This window comes from Vitis vinifera, chromosome 13 (genome assembly GCF_030704535.1).
Source record: "Vitis vinifera cultivar Pinot Noir 40024 chromosome 13, ASM3070453v1".
NCBI lineage: Eukaryota > Viridiplantae > Streptophyta > Magnoliopsida > Vitales > Vitaceae > Vitis > Vitis vinifera.
Genome location: NC_081817.1, coordinates 23,342,747 through 23,362,341, shown reverse-complemented (window position 1 = coordinate 23,362,341; position 19,595 = coordinate 23,342,747). Strand labels below are relative to the sequence as shown.

General features: G+C 28.3%; 2 protein-coding genes across 2 annotated transcripts; one reads left to right on the top strand and one right to left on the bottom strand.

Annotated features, from left to right (window-relative positions):
* Positions 1–3,121: 3,121 nt before the first annotated feature.
* On the bottom strand, positions 3,122–5,358 carry LOC104877898 (F-box/kelch-repeat protein At3g23880). The gene is made up of 2 exons (XM_010647310.3): positions 3,751–5,358; positions 3,122–3,457 (listed from the first exon to the last, which is right to left on the bottom strand). Exon 1 carries the CDS (start codon positions 5,061–5,063, stop codon positions 3,792–3,794), a length of 1,272 nt encoding a protein of 423 aa, XP_010645612.1. The 5' UTR covers positions 5,064–5,358; the 3' UTR covers positions 3,122–3,457; positions 3,751–3,791.
* A 2,765-nt stretch (positions 5,359–8,123) lies between these two features.
* LOC100265255 (two-component response regulator ORR9) lies at positions 8,124–9,746 on the top strand. Its single transcript, XM_002268316.4, has 5 exons — positions 8,124–8,469; positions 8,563–8,642; positions 8,742–8,819; positions 8,893–8,963; positions 9,071–9,746. Exons 1-5 carry the CDS (start codon positions 8,367–8,369, stop codon positions 9,330–9,332), a joined length of 594 nt encoding a protein of 197 aa, XP_002268352.1. The 5' UTR covers positions 8,124–8,366; the 3' UTR covers positions 9,333–9,746.
* Positions 9,747–19,595: the final 9,849 nt, after the last annotated feature.

Genomic DNA, 19,595 nt, shown 5'->3' with positions numbered 1-19,595 from the left:
CTAGCCCATCTTGTTATAATTAATTAACTATCCATATTGGACTTCAATTAATTAATTAGTCCAATTCATAAAGACCATTCATAATTTCCTATGTAGCATTACGCTTTTACCAAAACACTCTTTTGCACCCATATAAATAATAAGCCTATAAATCCATAAAAATAATGGGTCACCAAGGAACTTGAGCCAAGGACAACAAAGACCCATAATGCACTATCTCCTTATTGGAAGGATGACTTATTTTGGTCATTTAAATGGTTTTCTCATGATGAGTGCACCAATATATATGGTTACACATTGGACAAAACTTATGGTGAATCATGACATCAACTATCACGTAGTCATGATTCACCGAGCTACTAAATTGCATGAAATCTCACCTTGAGAGTATATTGAATTTATGTTAACATCATCAGTGGTTTTGACCTATAAGTGAGACCCTAAGGTGGTTATATATTCTCTATAGATTGAGTTACTATTAATGAAGGTTTGTGACAACAAGTATTTTTAATAGAAGCACCATGATATCTCATAGAATGTCATGTCCTTTTAGGTGATCTGAAAGATATAATAAGAAAAAATATGGTCGTAGCAATTCCTTAAGTGGAATTTGACATATACTCTTTGTGAACTAGAGGATATCAATTGATCATATAATAGATAAGTTTGTAACTCAAGGATTGGAAAGATAATCTTTAAAGAATGATAACATGTACCCTATTATATTATGGACACCAGTTCATAAGAGGATTTGCATGTAGTAGAAAGTATATCACAAACCCAAGCTTTGTTTCATTTGTAATATTATAGAATACTAGAGTATAGTTAAATCTCTATAGTGGAATGTTAAGTCAACTTTAGAATTAAATTATGAGAGAGCTAATATTTTCTTATAGGTCCTATTAGTCCCCGTTTGAGCTCCTCATTCATGGTGGCACGTTTGTTTGATGGAGTTATGGGTTTGTAATTCATAAGTATGCATACAAGTGTTATGGCAAAAATGTAAGGTTAAACGGGATGTTACAAACAATCTTTTTGGATTAGGTTAATTAATGAATTTAAATTCAATAAGGCTAATTAATTAATTGGGATCAAAGTGGGTTGGATTAAGTGACTCAAGCCCAAGTTAGGCTCAAGTCCCTTAAGCAATGTCCACCTTGGATCAAATTCCATTAAGTCAATATTTCATCTCTCCATGATACACTTAAGAATATTGTATAGAATATTTCTTAATTTGATATGTTATTGTAGTATTAGGTTTCTTTATAGAATAAGGAATATGTCTATAAATATTGTTAATCATGAGAAGGAAAGGTTATGATATGGAGACAAGCTTATAAAAATTGTATATGGTAGATAGAGATGTGAGAGAGAATAGGAAATACTGGTGGAATGAAGAAGCTCGTGGTTCAAGGTATACATACAAGGAATAAGGAAACATTAAATGTTTTGTGAACCCAATAGTTGTTTTTGGTTCTATTATAGTGCAATGATTTTTTCTCATCCATGGATGTAAGTATGATTGATCAAACCACATTAAAATATTGTGTATCTTTGTGTGGATTATTTATTATTATTATTATTATTATTATTTTAAACTAACATTGTTTGTATTAAAGTCTCCATTAGTACAACAAACTTCTATAAAGAATTACCTTAAAATAATAATAATTTTAAAAATTATTTTTAAATAAATATAAATATTTAAAAAATTACCATTTCAATTTTTAAAATTTTTTATAGCAATTTTTAAGGATAAGTCCTCCTTCTTATGTCAAATTTAATATATAATATAAGATCTGTTATTATTTTCTATTTTTTAAAAATTATATATATTTAATATAAAGAAAAAATGTAGGTTGGGAGAGAGAACTCAATTTTAAGGAAATTCAAGAAAACTTTCAAAATTTCAATTCTTCTTCAAAAAATTTCTTTCAACATTTCTAACTATTTATGTCACCTTACAATAAAATTATATTAAACATTCACCAAATATTATTATATACTTCAGCCAAATGATTATCAAGAAATACTTTTGTTTTTTATCCATGGGTTTATCACTTATATATCTAGCTAGCTAGGTACATTGAATATGCCAACCTGTTGAACTCAGCTGTTTGTCATCAACTCTCCTATTCTTAGTAAAAGCCAAATGAGAAGAGGACTGATCTTCACACATTATTCAATAGTGGATTTGTATGCATTTTTCTTTGTTTGTCAGTGACTTTCTCAGTAAAAGCCAAATGAGAGAAGAGGACTCAGCTAGCCCACTATTCACTAAAGAATTTAACTTCATTTTGCTTTCTCCCTTTCCCAGAAAATTTCGTTTCCACCGACAATCAGAAGTTTGGAGTCTTTCTATGAGTTCAGAGATGACATAGACTTGATAAAATTGTTATCTTAGTCAGTTGTGGAGTTATGCATGCCTGAAGGCCAAAGGAGGAGACATGGAGAATCAGAAATGGTGTCGTTTCGTGGCTGTGTGAGGACAATCAACGGAAGCCCTCAGCCCTCCATAGGCTAGGGTGCCCATCTATGAGGCCCTTCGCATCGTTTCATCCAAGTCAAGGAGCTAACAGTAGCCTTTTATATCATTTTTCGACTCAAAAAATAGAAGAAGAAAAAAATTGAATTTCATGTAAGTGGAAACATATTACATATTTTATATATAGAATCTTATAGCGCTCTCATTACATCAAGTATGTATGAAGTCTTAGTAATTCAAAGAAATATTTATGTAATAGGGTTAGAAATAAGATAATCCCTATATTTAAGGGTTTGTTTAATAATGGTTTTTAAAAATTATTCTTTAATGTTTTATAAAATAAAAATCTGTTTAAAAACTTAAAATATTTTTAACATATTTTTAATATTTTAAAATATGTATTAAAAATATTTTTTATGTTTTATGCTTAATTTTTAATCATTCTACATGTTTTATAATTATTTTTTAAAACGATTCTTAAAAAACAAATAAAAAAATTAAAAAATATTATCTAAAAATACCTTATCTTATGTTCTTAAGAACAAAAAAAAATGCATAAAACAACTTTTTATTGTCAAACATATTTTTTTAATTATTTTATTCTAGAGAATATAAAACTATTCTTAATAACAATTGTCAAACAAACCCTAACTCTTTAATCATCACATATAATATTATCACCAAAAGCAATCTTTTTTAATATTCCTGGGGTTTTTCCTTGGATTGTTACTATAGGCATATCCATCTTATATACAAGGATATTGCGCGTGAACTTTAGGATGTCCATGTTCGCAGGCTTTTCTGGCTAAATGCCAAATGGGGAACGTGGTCCTGTCATCATGGCCTTACCAATAGTCGGGTGATGGCATAAAGAAGTACAGAGCGTAGAGAGACACCTCTTGATAGTTGGTACTGAGAGGGTTCCACTCTTCTCATCGTGGTATCGGGTTGAGTAGCATCCTCCAAGAGTACCTAAGTAACATGTATATAATTTCGGTATCAACAATCACATATCAAAAGAGCTTCTTTCAGATCAAAATCATCAAGATGTCACACAACCACAATACTATTAAATCATTTTCCCATCCAAGAAACCAAATAGCCTGTATCATTCCATACTTTCTTTCTCTGGGTTAATTAAGGTGGTAATACGCATAGCTGCAACAAATACAGAAACTAGAGTTTGAAATTTACTACAACCTTAAGATAACATACCATATTTCCGCCAACAAAAAGAAAAGGAAACAAAAGAAAGAAAAACATACCGCCTTGAGTTATAAGGCAAAATAACATAACTATACTTCTATCAAACACTGCCTTTGCTGGATCTTCTACTCGCTTCATCTTCTCCCTCCACCTCACCTTCTTTAACCCCGACGTCAATCTCCTTAGTAGAACCAGGGGTGGTGGAAGCTGAAGTACTATAGAAAAGAAGCTGCCCGGCTGATCCATTCCCTCCCCTAGGTGAAACCAGGCTCTCCATGTATTCAACCAGACGAGCAGGCCCTGACACTCCAAGATCCCTGAACCTGATCCCATCCGGGTTCCATGAAATAAATCCTCCACTCTTCTTCTTCTGGAGTATAGCCTCCCCGTTATCGAAGAACTCGAATGGTATAATAATTTCAATCTCATGGCGGATGGTAAAGTGTTTAGTCCAAGACTTGGCAACACCGTACTCCTCCATTACCCACACGTCACAATTTTCATTGCTGTGATAGGCGTCATAAAACAAGACAGAAAGGGAACCCTTGTAGTCTGCAAGACATTTGCGAATCAGCTCGTCATAGCCAAAGTCCGGCAGCATTATCTCCTTGAAAACATCCTTAGCCATGTCAAACGATAGGATCAAGTTATCAGTGTTGTCCATCTCATTTTTCTTACCTGCCAACCAATGTAAAGCTCCATTGATAAATGTCCGTGACACGTTACTGTGGATGTAGCAGCAGATATTGGCATCCACTTTCCTCCACGACCCTGTCCTTAGCGAGTAGACATCAGCTTCGGATGTTTTATTTCTCATAAAATACACTATTCTTACCACTTTGTAGTCGTTGATCACCGGGTGAAATGCAAACCCCAGACCCACCACCATGAGCGGACTTGTGAAATTGTTGATATGATATTTTGGCAGGGTTTGAAATTCTCGAATAGCTGGGTTCCAGAGAAATAAGTTCAAGCTGAGATATGAACCCTTGAAGTTAGATTCCGTCAGACAAATCAACCCATTGCTGGATCCCACTATTTGGTAATAATCTGTCTTGCTTGGAACGGGTACTTCCAGTCTGCGCACTTCTGCAAAAGCTATGTTGCTTCGTAAGGAGTAAATTTCTTGCTCAGAACTGGACAGATGTTTAAAGAGCAGACGACCATTACTGTTTGCAGAGGCTTGCCTGAGATGCATGCTAATGAAATCGGGATCATCGAATAAAGTGCACCATGATTTGCAAACACACCTAAATCGGACAATAGACTTGACGGGTAACCGTAAATGGATATCTATCAAATTTTCACTCAAGAAGTTGCCGGACATTGAATTGTCCAGCATTTCTTTCCAGCGAGACACATCTGTAGCCATTGGAAGATTATTTTAGCCTTGGTGCCTTCGTGGGAGAAAGGCTTTCTAAAGAGTGCTTAGAAAGAGAGAGAGGAACTGATAAGAGAATGGGTGATAAAGGTTACGAACGAGCAAGGAATTAGAGCAGAGTGAGAGAGGAAGAGATCAGGGGAGAGGGTTGGTGTTATATTGACAAAAGGGGTGATAAAGGAAGGAATGAAAGTAAGTGCCTATGGAGAGAATGCAACATCTGGACAACATTGAATCTCTCCAAGGGAAAACCTTCATGCAACCGTCCAAGTGGTGCGTATTTGGCATATCACAGAACCTTCATGTTCGTGATCAAAGGCTTTGAATCCCTAACGTTGACATTGGGCATAGGCATGTAAATGGGCCTTCCGAGATGAGCTCCGGCCAATTGGCCCAGGAGGGCTCCGGCCTGGATTTAAAATTTATGTCCCAGACCGAACCCGGCTCTCTTTTATATATCCCATTTAAATTTTTTTTCATTTTTTTTAGAATTTATTTAAATTTATTAAAATTTTAATTGAATAAAAAATAAATATAAATTATTCATAAAATAAATATTATAAATTTTTAAATTTATTTTAATAATAAATAATTTTTATTTTACATATGTCAAAAAATAAAAAAATAATTAAATTCATTTTTTTTATTAATTATTCATCTAACAGGTTGAGGAGAAATGGGACGGGTCTTTTCAGGTATCCGTCCTATTATGCACCTATTAGATGATGGTACAATCGAGACTCATTCAACAACAAAATATTTTTAATATTAAATCCTTTTAATAATAAATTTTATTAAAATTTCTTTCTATTCTATTTTCTATTTGATCTCAATAAGTAATTTTCATGTCCCCTTCCTTAATTAAGTTGTTTTCTACACTGAATTTTTTTTCAAATAAATTTAATTAAAAACCACATTGGGCCCTTAACTTTTAGGCATCTTTATTTATATATGAAAAGTGTTTAGGCTACTAATTACATCCAAACTTTTTATTGTTTGTATAATGAATTCATCATATTGTATATGATATCAACAAAATTGGGACTTTCAAGAGGATCAGATCCAAAGAAAATAATAAAACTACACACAAACTTTAATATGTTTGAAAAAAATATAATAAATAAATAAACATGTGGAGATTAAGAATTTGTAATTTTTCAATGTGTCCTTTTTTCTCTCTCTCTCTCTCTTTTTCCCTTAGTTGTAGTGAAACTTTTATAATAGATCATGATTAGCAATAAAATAGATAATGGATGCACCTCATTGCCTCTCCACTAAAGGAACTTCCATGATATATTTTTAAAAGATTTATAGGTTTATGAATTTTATGACAGAGAAATTGCTATTTCAAACGATTATATACATCCTCGTAATTCTAAAAATGTCTTTAATAGTAATTTTAGGAAATATTTTTAATTTTTATAATATTTGAAAGACAAATATTTTCAAATATTAAAAATGTTAAAAGCGCTTCATATAATCATTATCAAAGAGATTCTAATTCTTAAACATAAGTGTTTAAATATTTATATATATATATATATATATATATATATATATATATATATATATATATATATATTTTTAAGTTAATTTTACCAAACAACCTTAATACTTAAAGTAATAATTAAGTAACAATTTTAAATTAACAATTGAAATATAATTTAACTTAAAATCAACTTAAATCATTAAATAATAAGTAATAAGTATTAGGTTTTACTAAATACTCTCTTACTAAGAGAAATTTTGAAAAGGATCTTTCATCATAAAGATAACTTTGGATTTTAAGTAATTGATTTTTATATAAAAAGAATCTCAAACCCATCAAACAGAAGGTATTTAAACCATGGTAAGATCATAGGAACATATGCTCAGAAGCACTCAAACGCTAGGATCAATGCTTGAATTGAATTATAACCATTAAGATCCAAGGAAATAAGTTATATTAGAATAGTACATAATTAGAACAAAAATATGCCCTTTGAATAGAAACTATAAATCAAAAAACTCATTCTTTGCCTCATTTCACTTACATTTTTATCTAATATTACAATATTTTAATTGCACAAAGATATTCATGTTTTTTATACTAAAAAATTCCTATTGTTAGTATCAAAGGAAAAAAAAATTATAATCACAAACCATTAGTAATACATCAAGAGTTCGTTTGACAGTAATTGTAAAAAACGCTTTTAGTTTAAAAAGGGTTTTTGAAAAAAAAAATTAAGTGTTCAATAAAATTTAAGAAACACTTTTAAAAATTTGAAAAATCACTTATAATGTTAAAAATTACTTATAATGTTTTTTAAAGAAATATTTGAAAGGCAATTCTCCTAAAAATATTTCTAATTAAAACACTTTTATTAAAAATAATTCAAATAAAAACACTATTAAAGTAACTTTAAACAATTCGAGTAAAAATACTATTAAAATCACTCTAAACTTTAATATCTTATGAGAAATATTTCAAATTTAAGTGAGCTTCAAGCTCAAAACCTAGTCAAAGTGAAACACGGTGTCAAACTCGAACCAATATCATAAGAAAAATGTGCATTTAAGATCTCAATACTCACTTCCTCCTAAGTAGATAGACTCGTTAAAAATGGGTAAAAGATTATGGAAAATTATTGGAAAAAAAAAGTGAATGCCCTCCATAAATAGAGAATCTTCAGTAATGGGTGGGCATTACAAATGTGAAATGTGAAATGTGAAATGTTAGACAACCTTTAGAATAGTTTAAAGTGTTTTTTTTTTTTTTTCTTTTCTCTTTCTTTTTGTGAGTAGCTTTGGGCGATTCCCACTACATGCAAAATGAGATTTTGTTTGTTTTTTTTTAGACAAACCCCACCAAATATGATGAGATGCCATAGCTGGACAATCATGGCAATGAGAACCCTTTCCAAGTGCCCCAAGCCCTATTTTCAAAAATAATTTGTACCCTTCAACTTGAGTCAAGAGGGCTCTCGACACCTAATAGTAGCCCAAACAATAAGCCAAAGGTCAATCACATAACTATTGCAAAGTATGTATCTTTTTTTTTTCCCAAACATGTATTAAAATAATACAGAAACTTGGTTGCCTGTTGTGGACAATCAACCTAGAAGATCCTCAAGATTGTGAAATCATATTTGTCGGATCCTGCTTCCCAAACTTTCATTTGAGCCAGATGGGCTTACATATACCATAAACTCCAGAACAATATCTTCTGGCCTTGTGTATTCACCTCTCTTTCTCTCTTCTTCGTCTTCATAAAATCATACTCCTTTTTCTTGGCTTTTCTGGTGCAACAGTGGAATGGATATGGCAATAGAGGCACAGTTCCATGTTCTTGCTGTTGATGACAACCTCATAGATAGAAAATTGATTGAAAAGCTCCTCAAAACCTCTTCTTTTCAAGGTATGTTGCTTAGAGATTGATTAATCTCTCCTCTTTCTTTTGATTTTTATTTTGGGGTTTTGATTGTTGATTTTTGTGGGGTTTTTTGGACAGTTACTGCTGTGGATTCTGGGAGCAAGGCTCTGGAATTTCTGGGTCTGCAAGAGGAAGAGCAGAGGAATCATCATCCCCAAGTATGATTTTCTCACTGATTTTCTTCCACTCATTCCTTTTCTTTTCTGGGTTTTTTTGATAGATGTTTAATTTTCCTTTTTCCTTTTGTTATATGGCAGGAAATGGAAGTAAATTTAATTATCACGGATTATTCCATGCCTGGAATGACTGGCTATGATCTCCTCAGAAAGATCAAGGTATCTTCATTCTCCTGATGAAAACTCAGAACCATTTTTGAAGCTAAAACTAAAAATCAAATGAATTCTGCAGGAATCTTCATCTCTGAAAGACATACCAGTTGTGATCATGTCCTCTGAGAATATCCCCTCAAGGATTAACAGGTGAGGAAAATATTGAAGATTTTGGAATTGAATTCTTCTCATCCAAAAGAAATGAAAATTTGTTGATTCAGTTTCTAACCTGGGATTGGTTAATGGGAATTGATCAGATGTCTGGAAGAAGGAGCAGAAGATTTCTTCCTGAAGCCGGTCCAATTATCGGATGTGAGCAAGCTTAGACCCCATTTACTGAGAAGAAAAGCTGAGGAAGAAGAAGAAAAACCCAAGAGAAATATTAGAAAAAGAAAGACAATTGAAGAGAGCCTCACCCATATGCTGATGGAGGATTTGGATAAGTTCATCTCGATTGAAGACATTTTTGGAGAGTTGAATTATGAATTCTCACATAAACGTTGGAAGTTTGGATCTTAGAATTTTCACAGGAATGCTAATTGAAGACATGAACAGCCTTTGAAGCTTCATTGAGAGACAACAATGGAGTCTCAGAAGATTGTCATCACACTTCTGAAAGAACAACCAGAAGTCGTCTGGAGATCAGTACAAGGCTTTGAAGATCGGGGAAAAGACATTGAAGAAACAGAAAGTTGAAGATCTTTGAAGATTTTGCAGAGCTTTGAAGACCTTGAGAAGAAAATTTGATCCTCCAATGCTTTGAAGAAGGATTGTGCTAATAGGTTATAAGCTATTAGCAAAATTTGACTTAAAATCTTCTATTCAGTCCATGTAATTATAAGCTAAATTTTGTCTACAATGATTTGAGTTGATTCAAGATTGAATCCTCATTAATGCTTAAGCAATATACAGATCACATAGTTTTTTTTTTTTTTTTTATGCCTTGTTTCTCAAGAATTTCAAATTTTCCAATTCCTTCAAATTTCCCAAGAAAATATCCATCGACCCTGAAAGAAAAAATAAATAAATGTAAAAACAAGAACACAAGGGCATAAAAATAAAGGCAATCATTTGGACAGGTCAATGTCTCTTGATTTGTGCTGTGTTCTTTGAATCTTTTCTATGCCTTGCTGGTGAAGGACTTCTAATTTCCTAAAATTTATATATAAATGTAGGTTGTTCCAAAGTGGTTCCAAGCTTAGTTTACCTTAAACTAGTGCAAATCGTTGCAAGGACTAGGCAGGTATGGGTCTCAATAAAGAAATAGAAAGTCATAAGGACTTGCCATGAAAGATTATTTGATTATCAAAAATAAATAAATAAATAAAGCTTAGTTGACCTTACTAATTTACTATATAATTATCTTAATTTTAGATATGATCTTATTTTAAAAAATAAGTTATTGATATTAATTATTATAGATGTTTCTTCACTATAATTATGATGGAGAAAATACCAATTCAAATTGAATTGACTGAAAATTATATTATTGTATGGATGGTGATAATATCCACTAAATAATATTTAAGTGTTTGAAATTTTTTTTTAATTATTAAGTTACCAATATTTAGGGTTCACCTGTCATATATTCTTATACTTGTTTTTTAAAATTGTTTTAAAATTTAACACCAAAAAGTAATTTTTTTTTTGTTATTTTATAAAAATAAGGGCATTTGGTAAGCTATTTTAAAAATATTTTGCCAAAAAAAAAAAGTTGTTTAGATAATTATTTTCAAAAATAATTTTTTATTTTGATTTTGTAAAAACATTGTAAATTCAATTTATATAATATTAATTAATTGTATCAATTTTAAAATTTTCAAATTATTTTTATAAATTAAAAGATTCTTTGAAGAAATTAAAATATTAATTATGTTCCACCTAATTTATAATTTATTATATAATGAGAAAATTAAAAAAATATATATATATAATTGTATGTATATGAGAAATAGTAAAATTATGACTCATAATATATTGGTTTTGTTATATTATTATTTTTTTTTTGTAGTTATTAGATATATTTTTTTAGTTTTAAATTATTTTTAAAAATTATTAAACTCATTAATAAATTATTAGAAAGTCTCGTTTGGTTTGAAGTTTATTTTTAATTTTTAGTGAGAAAATTTAGAAAAATAATATGCAGAAAAATAATAGAGTAATTATAAACTAATATTTACGCATAAATTTTTGGTATTATTTAGGTCATGTTTGATTTTCAAATTATTTCTAAAAATTACTATATTTATTAATAAATTCAAAACATTAAGTGTTATTTAATTTGAAGTTTATTTTCCAATGAAAAAATATGTTAATATGTAGAAAAGAAATAATAGAATTATTTTAGAATCAATTTTTGTTCATAAATTTCTTATGTTAGTCAGGTTATTATTTGAGTTCCAAGTTATTTTTAAAAATTATTATACTCATTAATAAATCCAATGTATTGAATTTTTCTTAATTTGGAACTTATTAACCTAATGAAAAAATTTATAAAAGTATGATTATATGCAAAGAAGAAACTTGTCAAGTTATTTAAAATGAATTTTAATATATGACTTTTTAATATTGTTGAGTTTATGACTTTCTAATAATAACTAAATAATTGATTCTTAAATTTTAAATTATTTTTAAAAATTAATAAATTTTATGTATCAAATATAATTTGATTTATAATTTATTTGTTTAGTGACAAAAATTTTAAAAGTTAATAGGAATTCTAAAAAAAATAAGTGTAATTCAAAAGAAAATCACATTAAAATATTTTCAGTATTGATATTAGGTCGTGGAAAAAGAAAAAGAAAGATGTCATATTTAATTTTATTTTTAAAAATTCAATAAAAATTACTTTTACTTATTTTCTAAAAATTATTCTCTTGTTTGACTTTCTTTTTAAAAAGAGGAAATACAGAATAATGGTCAAATAATGGCATAAACTTCTAAAAATACAACACTTTTAAAAAATAATCTTTTTGTTTTTATAAATATAAATTTGTTCTTAAATCATGTGACTAAATAGACTTTTAGTTGCAAGTTCCAATTATGAGTTAGTAAATGATGAAATAGATTAAAACTCTTAATTTGGAGAGTTATTCCTAAAGCGCAATGAACCATTGTGTTATTTTATATTGTTGAATTGACCTATTAATATCGAGAACAATTAGATGATAACAAAATTGGATGATCAAAATTTTGTCTTGTGTTGAAATCACATAGTTTGACAATCAATAATAATTTTATTTAAAAGAAGTCCATTTTCATTCTACATTAATTAATGCAATAATAAATTTATATTTATAATAAACTAATCACATTTGACTTCAATTCATAATTAAAGTACAACTTCTAAAATCCTAGGAAATCTAAATAAATAACAATTCATCCTACTTCTCAAATCCCTAAAATCTTCTAATTTGACTTTAAGTTACGATTAATATTTTCAATAGTTTCCTTCAAGCCAAGCTTTAAAGTCAAATATACCAAATGTCATTTTCAATTCCTCATACATATAAACTTTTAGTCAATTTATAAAAATACATGCAACTTAATTTTTTTAACTACAAAACTCAAGGGTGATATCATCATCATTCACAAGTCCCCTTATATAACTATAGTTTATGCTTATAGGTTTGATTCTACTATGAAATATATATTGAGATCTTTATCGATGCAACGGTTGACTTATTATTGCACAAAATCTTTGATGGAATCTTTTTCTTTAATTCAACCCATTAAGCATCAAGAAACCTGATCAACATGTCATTGAGTTACCGCTAAGTATATTCATCTCTTGTAGTCAATAATGCAACAATTTTTTTGTTTCTACTTGGATCTTGAGAACGTATTTCTTCCGAGATAAAAAAAAAAAAAAAATACATCTAACAGTATTCTTTCTAACATCTACATTACCTCCTCGATGACTATCCAAATAATTTGTTTTAAATTATTAACTTACAAATATTTAGGGTTCATTCAATCATGTTTTCTTATAATATTAATTAATTAGATCAACTTTTAATTTCAAATTATTCTTAAAAATTAGAGGATCTTTTAAAGAATTTAAATTATTGATTATGTCTCACTTATATTATAATTTATTTATATAATGAGAAAATTAAAAAAAAAAAATATAGCAGTGTGTATAAGAAAAACTTATAATATATCAATTTTGTTGTATTATTTTTTGTAGTAATTAGATATATTTTTTATTTTAAAATTATTAAATTCATTAGTAAATTAATACAAAGTGTTGTTTAATTTGAAATTCATTTTTTTAGTAAGAAAATTAATAAAAATATAATAATATGTAGCAAAGAAATAATAGAATCGTTATTAACCAATTTTTATTCATAAATTTCCCCGATACTAATTAGTTCATTATTTGAGTTTCAAATTAATTTTAAAAATTACTATACCCATAAATATATCTGAAGCATTAAGTCTCTGTTAATTTGAAGTTCATTTATTTAATAAAAAAATTGGAAATTTTTTTATGTAAATAAATAAATAATAGAGTTATTCTAAAACCAATTTTTGATCATAAATTTTTTGTATTAATTGAGTCACTATTTGAGTTTCAAGTTATTTTAAAAAATTACTATACTCATTAACAAATCCAACACATTAACTCTTACTTAATTTGGAATTTATTTACCTATAAAAAAATTTGTAAAAATATGATTATGTTGGAAAAAAAATTAGTCAAATCATTCAAAATGAATTTTAATATACAAAATTTAATCTTATTAAGTTTCATGATTTTCTAGTACTAATTAAATTGATTTTTGAATTTTAAATTATTTTTAAAAATTAATAAAGTTTATGTATTAAATACAATTTGATTTGGAATTTATTTGTTTAGTGAAAAATTTTGGAAAAGGTAATGGAAATTCTGAAAAACATGTATAATTCAAAAGAAAATCATATTTGGATTTTTTTTCTTTTTTTTGTATCAATATTGGGTTGTGGAGAGGGAACAAGAAAGATGTCGTGTTCAATTTTATTTTTAAAAATCTAAGATAAATAATTTTTACTTGTTCTCTTAAAATGATTTTCTATTTTACTTTGTTTTTAAAAATAGGAAATAAATAACAATGGTCAAATAGTGTTATAAACTTCTAAAAATTTAACACTTTTAAAAATACTTTTTTGTTTTTAAAAACATAAAACCATTCTTAAATCACACGACTAAAGAGACTTTTAGTTGCCAAGATCTAATTATGAGTTTGTAAATGGTGAAATAGATTAAGACTCGCAATTCGAAGAGCTATTCCTAAAGCGAAATGAAATATTGTGATATTTTATATTGTCAAATTGACCCATTGGAGAACAATTGGATGCTAATAAAATTGGATGATCGGCATTCCATCTTGTGTTGAAAGTTGAAACCACATCGTTTGACAATCAATAATTTTTTTTTAAAAAGGTCAATTTTCATTCTACATTAATTAATGTAATAATAAATTTATATTTATAATAAACTAATCACATTTGACTTCAATTCATAATTAAAGTAAAACTTCTAAAAATGATAAGAAATCTAAACAAATATCAATTCATCCTACTCCTCAAATCCCTAAAATATTCTGATTTGACTTTAAGTTATGATTAATATTTTCAATAGTTTCCTTCAAGCAAAGCTTTAAAGTCAAATATAGCAAATGTCATTTTCAATTCCTCGTACAATGAACTTTTAGTCGATTTGTAAAAATATGTGCAACTTGATTTTTTTATCTACAAAAGTTAGGTTGATATCATCATCATTCACAAGTTTCCTAATTTAATTATACTTAGATGTTTATATGTTTACATGTATTACAAAATATTAAATTATTTATCAATGTAATGGTTGACTTATTATCACACTAATCTTTTATAGAATCTTTGACTTATTATATTCATCTCTTGTAGTCAATAATGCAACAAGTTTTTGGTTTTGGAATTTACTAATTCTTTAGTAGCCTCCCATGAATCTTTAGGTATCAAGTTACTAGGAAAGTATAAAGTATTCTAGTAAGCGAGTGTTTGATAAACCATTTTAATGACTTAATACAACTTAGAAGACATTTAGTAAATTAATTTAATGACTTAAAATGAATTAATAATTCAACTTAAGTAATTTAGTAGATTAAGCAAGTTAGGTAAAATAACTTAAAGTTAAAAATGATTTTAAGTTTTACGTTAAAATATTTAATTTATTTTTAATCTTTTTTTTTTATTTGTCATCGTCTAATAAAAATATATTTAACAACCATAACTCTAAAGCCATGACTCATTTTTTCAAATAAATATTTTAATGTTATTTTATAAATCTACAATATTTTTAATATGAATGTTTAATAAATAAATTTATTACTTAAGATTAATGAGAATAAATCTTAATTAATTTTTTAATAATATAAATTAATTATAATTAATGGAATAAATATGTCAATTTAATAACTTAAAATAAATTTTAAGTTAATTTTACTAAATAACTTTAATACTTAAAGTAAAAAATAAGTAAGAAGTTTAAGTTAATAACTTAAAAACAATTTAACTTAAAATTGACTTAAGTTATTAAGTATTAAGTAATAAATTTTAACAAATACTCAATAATTAATTAATTAATGTCATTAAGTAGACTAAACATATTTATTAAAATAACTTAATATTATAATTTGAAGTTAAAAATTACTTTAAGTATTAAGTCAAAATATTTAACTTATTATTAATCTCAAATTTTTTTTACCTTATTTGTCCAGGCTAGTAAGAATATATTTTAAAATTATGATTTAACATCTATGACTCATTTTTTATAATAAATATTTTATTGCTATTTTAAGTGTCAATAATACTTTAAATATAGGTGTTTTACAAATAAATTTATTGTTTAAAATTAATAAAAATAAATATGAGTTAAAATTAATAAAGATAAGTACTAGTTAAAATTTATAAGAGTAAATATGTTAATTTGATGATTTAGAATAAATTTTAAGTTAATTTTACTAAACAATCTTAATGTTTAAAAGTAAAAAATAATAATTAAATTAATTATCTCCGAATTTATATAAACTTTTAAAGTATGAATTTTTATTTTTTTATTTTTGAATAAATTCTTTTTACTAACCGAAGCTTGAGCCAATTTCCAAGACTAGAAAAGTAAATTCCTCTTAATAAAGATTAAGAATGACTTAATTCGTTTAATTAATAATTATTAATTGCAGCAGCCTCATTTGAAGTTTGACACATAAGATCTGAGAAACAAAAGCCTGCCAAGATCTGGGGTGTGGAAAGAGGATCTCGACAGCTCTTTTTGGATTCGACAAAATCGAATACACACAGTGAGAAACAAACAAGGGAAGGACATGGTGATGATTCAATTTGTAGAAAATTGGGGACAGTCCAATGAGCACGTTTTCACTTTTGTTACCTTCAAGTTTGGTACTATTTTGGAGCTATTTCAATTTTAAAAGTAAAGATTACAAAAGTTGTCCTGGGAAATCTTTCTCCTTTTTGAAAGTTCCTCGAAATTGGATTTTGATTTAAAGTTCCTTTAACTCTTTCAACGTTTTCACTGAAGTGGGTCACACCTTTGTCTCAACTGGGGTGGAAATGGGATGGGCTTTTTCGGGTTTCCTTCCGACCAGTATCCTTCATGTCCCGTCCCTCCCCGATAGGAAGGGTTTAAGATTAAGATAAATGAGTTTACGATGGGGAGTTTGGAAGGTTCGGACGGATTCAGAAATGATTTTATCTTACCCACTAATAGGAAATATTTGAGATAAAGATAGATGAGTTTACGACAAGTTTGAAAAGTTTTTAAAAATCCATTCGAAATAAGTTCAAGTATGACTTTGTTCTACCTTTAATGGGAAAGATTTTAGATAAAAATAGATGAATTTTATAAGTTTTTAAAACTCAGGATGGGTTCAAGGTGAATTCAAATTTGATTTTATTTTATCCCTGCCAAAAATTATTTTAGTTTTTTTTTTCATTTTTTTTACTTTTTAAACATAAATAAAATATATTTTTTTAAATAAATTATAAATATTTGTAATATATTTTTATTTATAAATCCTATTTATTTTTAATAAAATTTAAAATTAAAAAAAATGTTGAAAATTTTAAAAAAAGGTAGGACAAATATAAAAATTTCCTATGCTCACGTAACTCACCATACCCCGCCCCACACTCATTTAATTTATTATTATTTTTTAGGAATTGATGAAAATATATATAAATAAATGGAACAGGATTGAAATGAAGCGATCTTATGTAGGAATGACAATTTCACGGGTCATCCGCCCCGCCCCGCCCCTATTGGGACGGGTATGGGATAAATTAATCGGGTATGGGACGGGTATGAGACGGGTATGAGATAGCTTGTGAAACCCGAATCAGGTTCAGGGTGGGTATGGGTTTGTAGTTACCCACCCTACTCCACCCCGAAATTATAATTACCAACAGAGGCTTTGAATCTGATATGATCTAGTGGGTAAGAAGAGAAATGGAGTTTGGGGAAGATGAAAAGTCAGTTGCTTAACCTACGTCCTCTACGCCGACTCTTTCCTTTACTACAACCACTACTAGCACCAGGGCTTCGCCATTGTCGTCGGCGTCATCCTTGGAATAGAAGCAGGATTGCTTTGGGCGGGGCAGGGAGCTATCATGACGTCGTACCTCCCACCGAGGAGGAAGGGTTCATACATATTGCTATTCTGGAGCATCTTCAATATGGAGGGCGTCATCGACGGGTTCATCCCCCTCATTCTGAACTACAATCGGAGCGAGGCTGCGTCCGTGAACGACGGTACTTACATTGGGTTCATGTGTTTCATGTTCGTCGGCACCGTCCTCACACTGGCGATTCTGCACCCAAACCGGGTGGTTCAAGACGACGACAGCCACTGTACCAACATCAAGTACTCCAATGTGTCGACAGAGGTCATCGAGATTCTGTAGTTGTTCCGGAATTGGAAGATGTTGCTAATGGCCCCGACAGCATGGGCCAGCACTCGACCCCTCCCTGGGTATGGGACGGGGATGGGAAATAGATTTATATAATTGGGACGGGAATGCAATAGGGGTGGCCCCGCCCAAACCCGTCCCATTGTCAATCCTAATCTTATGATCAAACAAAATATGAGGAAATTACTTTTCTTAATATTCTTTTTCTTTCCACGGTGTACAACCAAGTATAGCAGTAGGTTTTCGTAGCATAAAACCAAATATGACGAGAAGGAAAAGTTTGGTTAAAAAAAAAATTAAGATTTTGTTTTGACTGTGGTCATTTCCAGCAATTGTTTTATGAATCCAAGAAGCTTCTTAGAAAATACTGTATGAAAAGTTATGTTAGATTTTACGTATCATTTGAATGGGATCTTTGCCACTATAGAATTAAAAGAAAAGGACATAATATGCCACCAAGAAAAAGTAGCAAGGCATGGGTTCACAAAATCCATCATGAGATTTTGGTGGGGGCACAACCACATTCCCCGCTGGCTTCATCTTTACATGTTTCCCCCTTCTTCTTTTTTTTTTAATTATGGAATCATGTAAAAGAAAATAAATAAAAAACCACTTATGCATGTCTCCTAAATAATAATATAAGAACATCCAAATATATATATATATATATATATATATAATCCATTTACTAAGGGTGCAAGTTCGGGGTTAGCAAGATGCAATCCAAACTCAACCTAATGTTTGGATAAATTTGAGTAAATATTTTTAAAACTTGGATTGAACTTGGGTTAAATTTTTTCAATCTAAACTCAATTTTGATTGAACTTAAACTAAAGTTCAAACAATCCGAAAATAACCCGAACCAAATTTAATGTTTTTATGATATTTATAATATTTATTATTTTGTATAATAATATACATTTTCTTTCTAGATTTTAAAGAAAAAATCAAATTATAATTACATCATATACTTTTTCATTTTTTTAAAAGATACATAAGTATATTATACTTTTTTTATTGTTATCTTGAAGGTTTGCTTTATTTATTATTTAAATTTTAGAATAAATATATAGAATATTTTTTTAAAAAAAAGCTAATAAATAAATTTTAAGTCATGCTATCCAATCAATCGACTAACCCAAGTCTAACCCAATAGACTTGAGTTTAACATGATCAACTTAATAACTAAAAGTTGGGTTGATTTTTTTTAATTTAGGTTAGGCTCAGGTTAGCCATCAACCCGCCCAAGTTTTAGCCTTATCAATTACCATGAATTATACACTTGTAAATATGAGAAAAAATAAATAAATTAAGATTATAAATATAACGAGTTTCACATAATTAATTATATACTATATTTTAGGATCAGGGAAATTCATTAGATTCAAAATAGATCATTACATTCAAGCTTATTATTAAAATGTTAATTTAGAGACTTTCATAAATTTTTAAAATTTCTATATAAATGTTTTTCTAAATTTTTTTTAATTATTTAGTATGTACACATATAGAAAAATAAATAAACAAATTACCTGTGTTATACATTTTCAAAGTAACCTTCATATTTTCCCGCATTTTTCCTCAATTTTTCTAAATCAAATATAGGCTATTTATTTTTCGAATCCTTGACCAAATAGGGGATATGAAATTTATGAAAGTCTATCAATTAAAAGTCGGATTTTTTTTAGAAATATTATAAAATTTGGCTTCGAATATTTTCTTCTATAAATAAAAAATAAAAAATAAAAATTTATGAAAGTACCATGCTTATTGCTTTTTCATTTGCAATGTAATTTTTCAAAAAATAAAAATAAGAAAAAATAATTTCATTTG

Bases quoted from the DNA above. Each gene is read 5' to 3' on its own strand.
- LOC104877898 (XM_010647310.3), bottom strand. From the start codon at position 5,063: ATGGCTACAGATGTGTCTCGCTGGAAAGAAATGCTGGACAATTCAATG.
- LOC100265255 (XM_002268316.4), top strand. From the start codon at position 8,367: ATGGATATGGCAATAGAGGCACAGTTCCATGTTCTTGCTGTTGATGAC. The intron at 8,470-8,562 runs GTATGTTGCTTA...TTTTTTGGACAG, and splicing joins CAAAACCTCTTCTTTTCAAG to TTACTGCTGTGGATTCTGGG. The intron at 8,964-9,070 runs GTGAGGAAAATA...GGAATTGATCAG, and splicing joins ATCCCCTCAAGGATTAACAG to ATGTCTGGAAGAAGGAGCAG.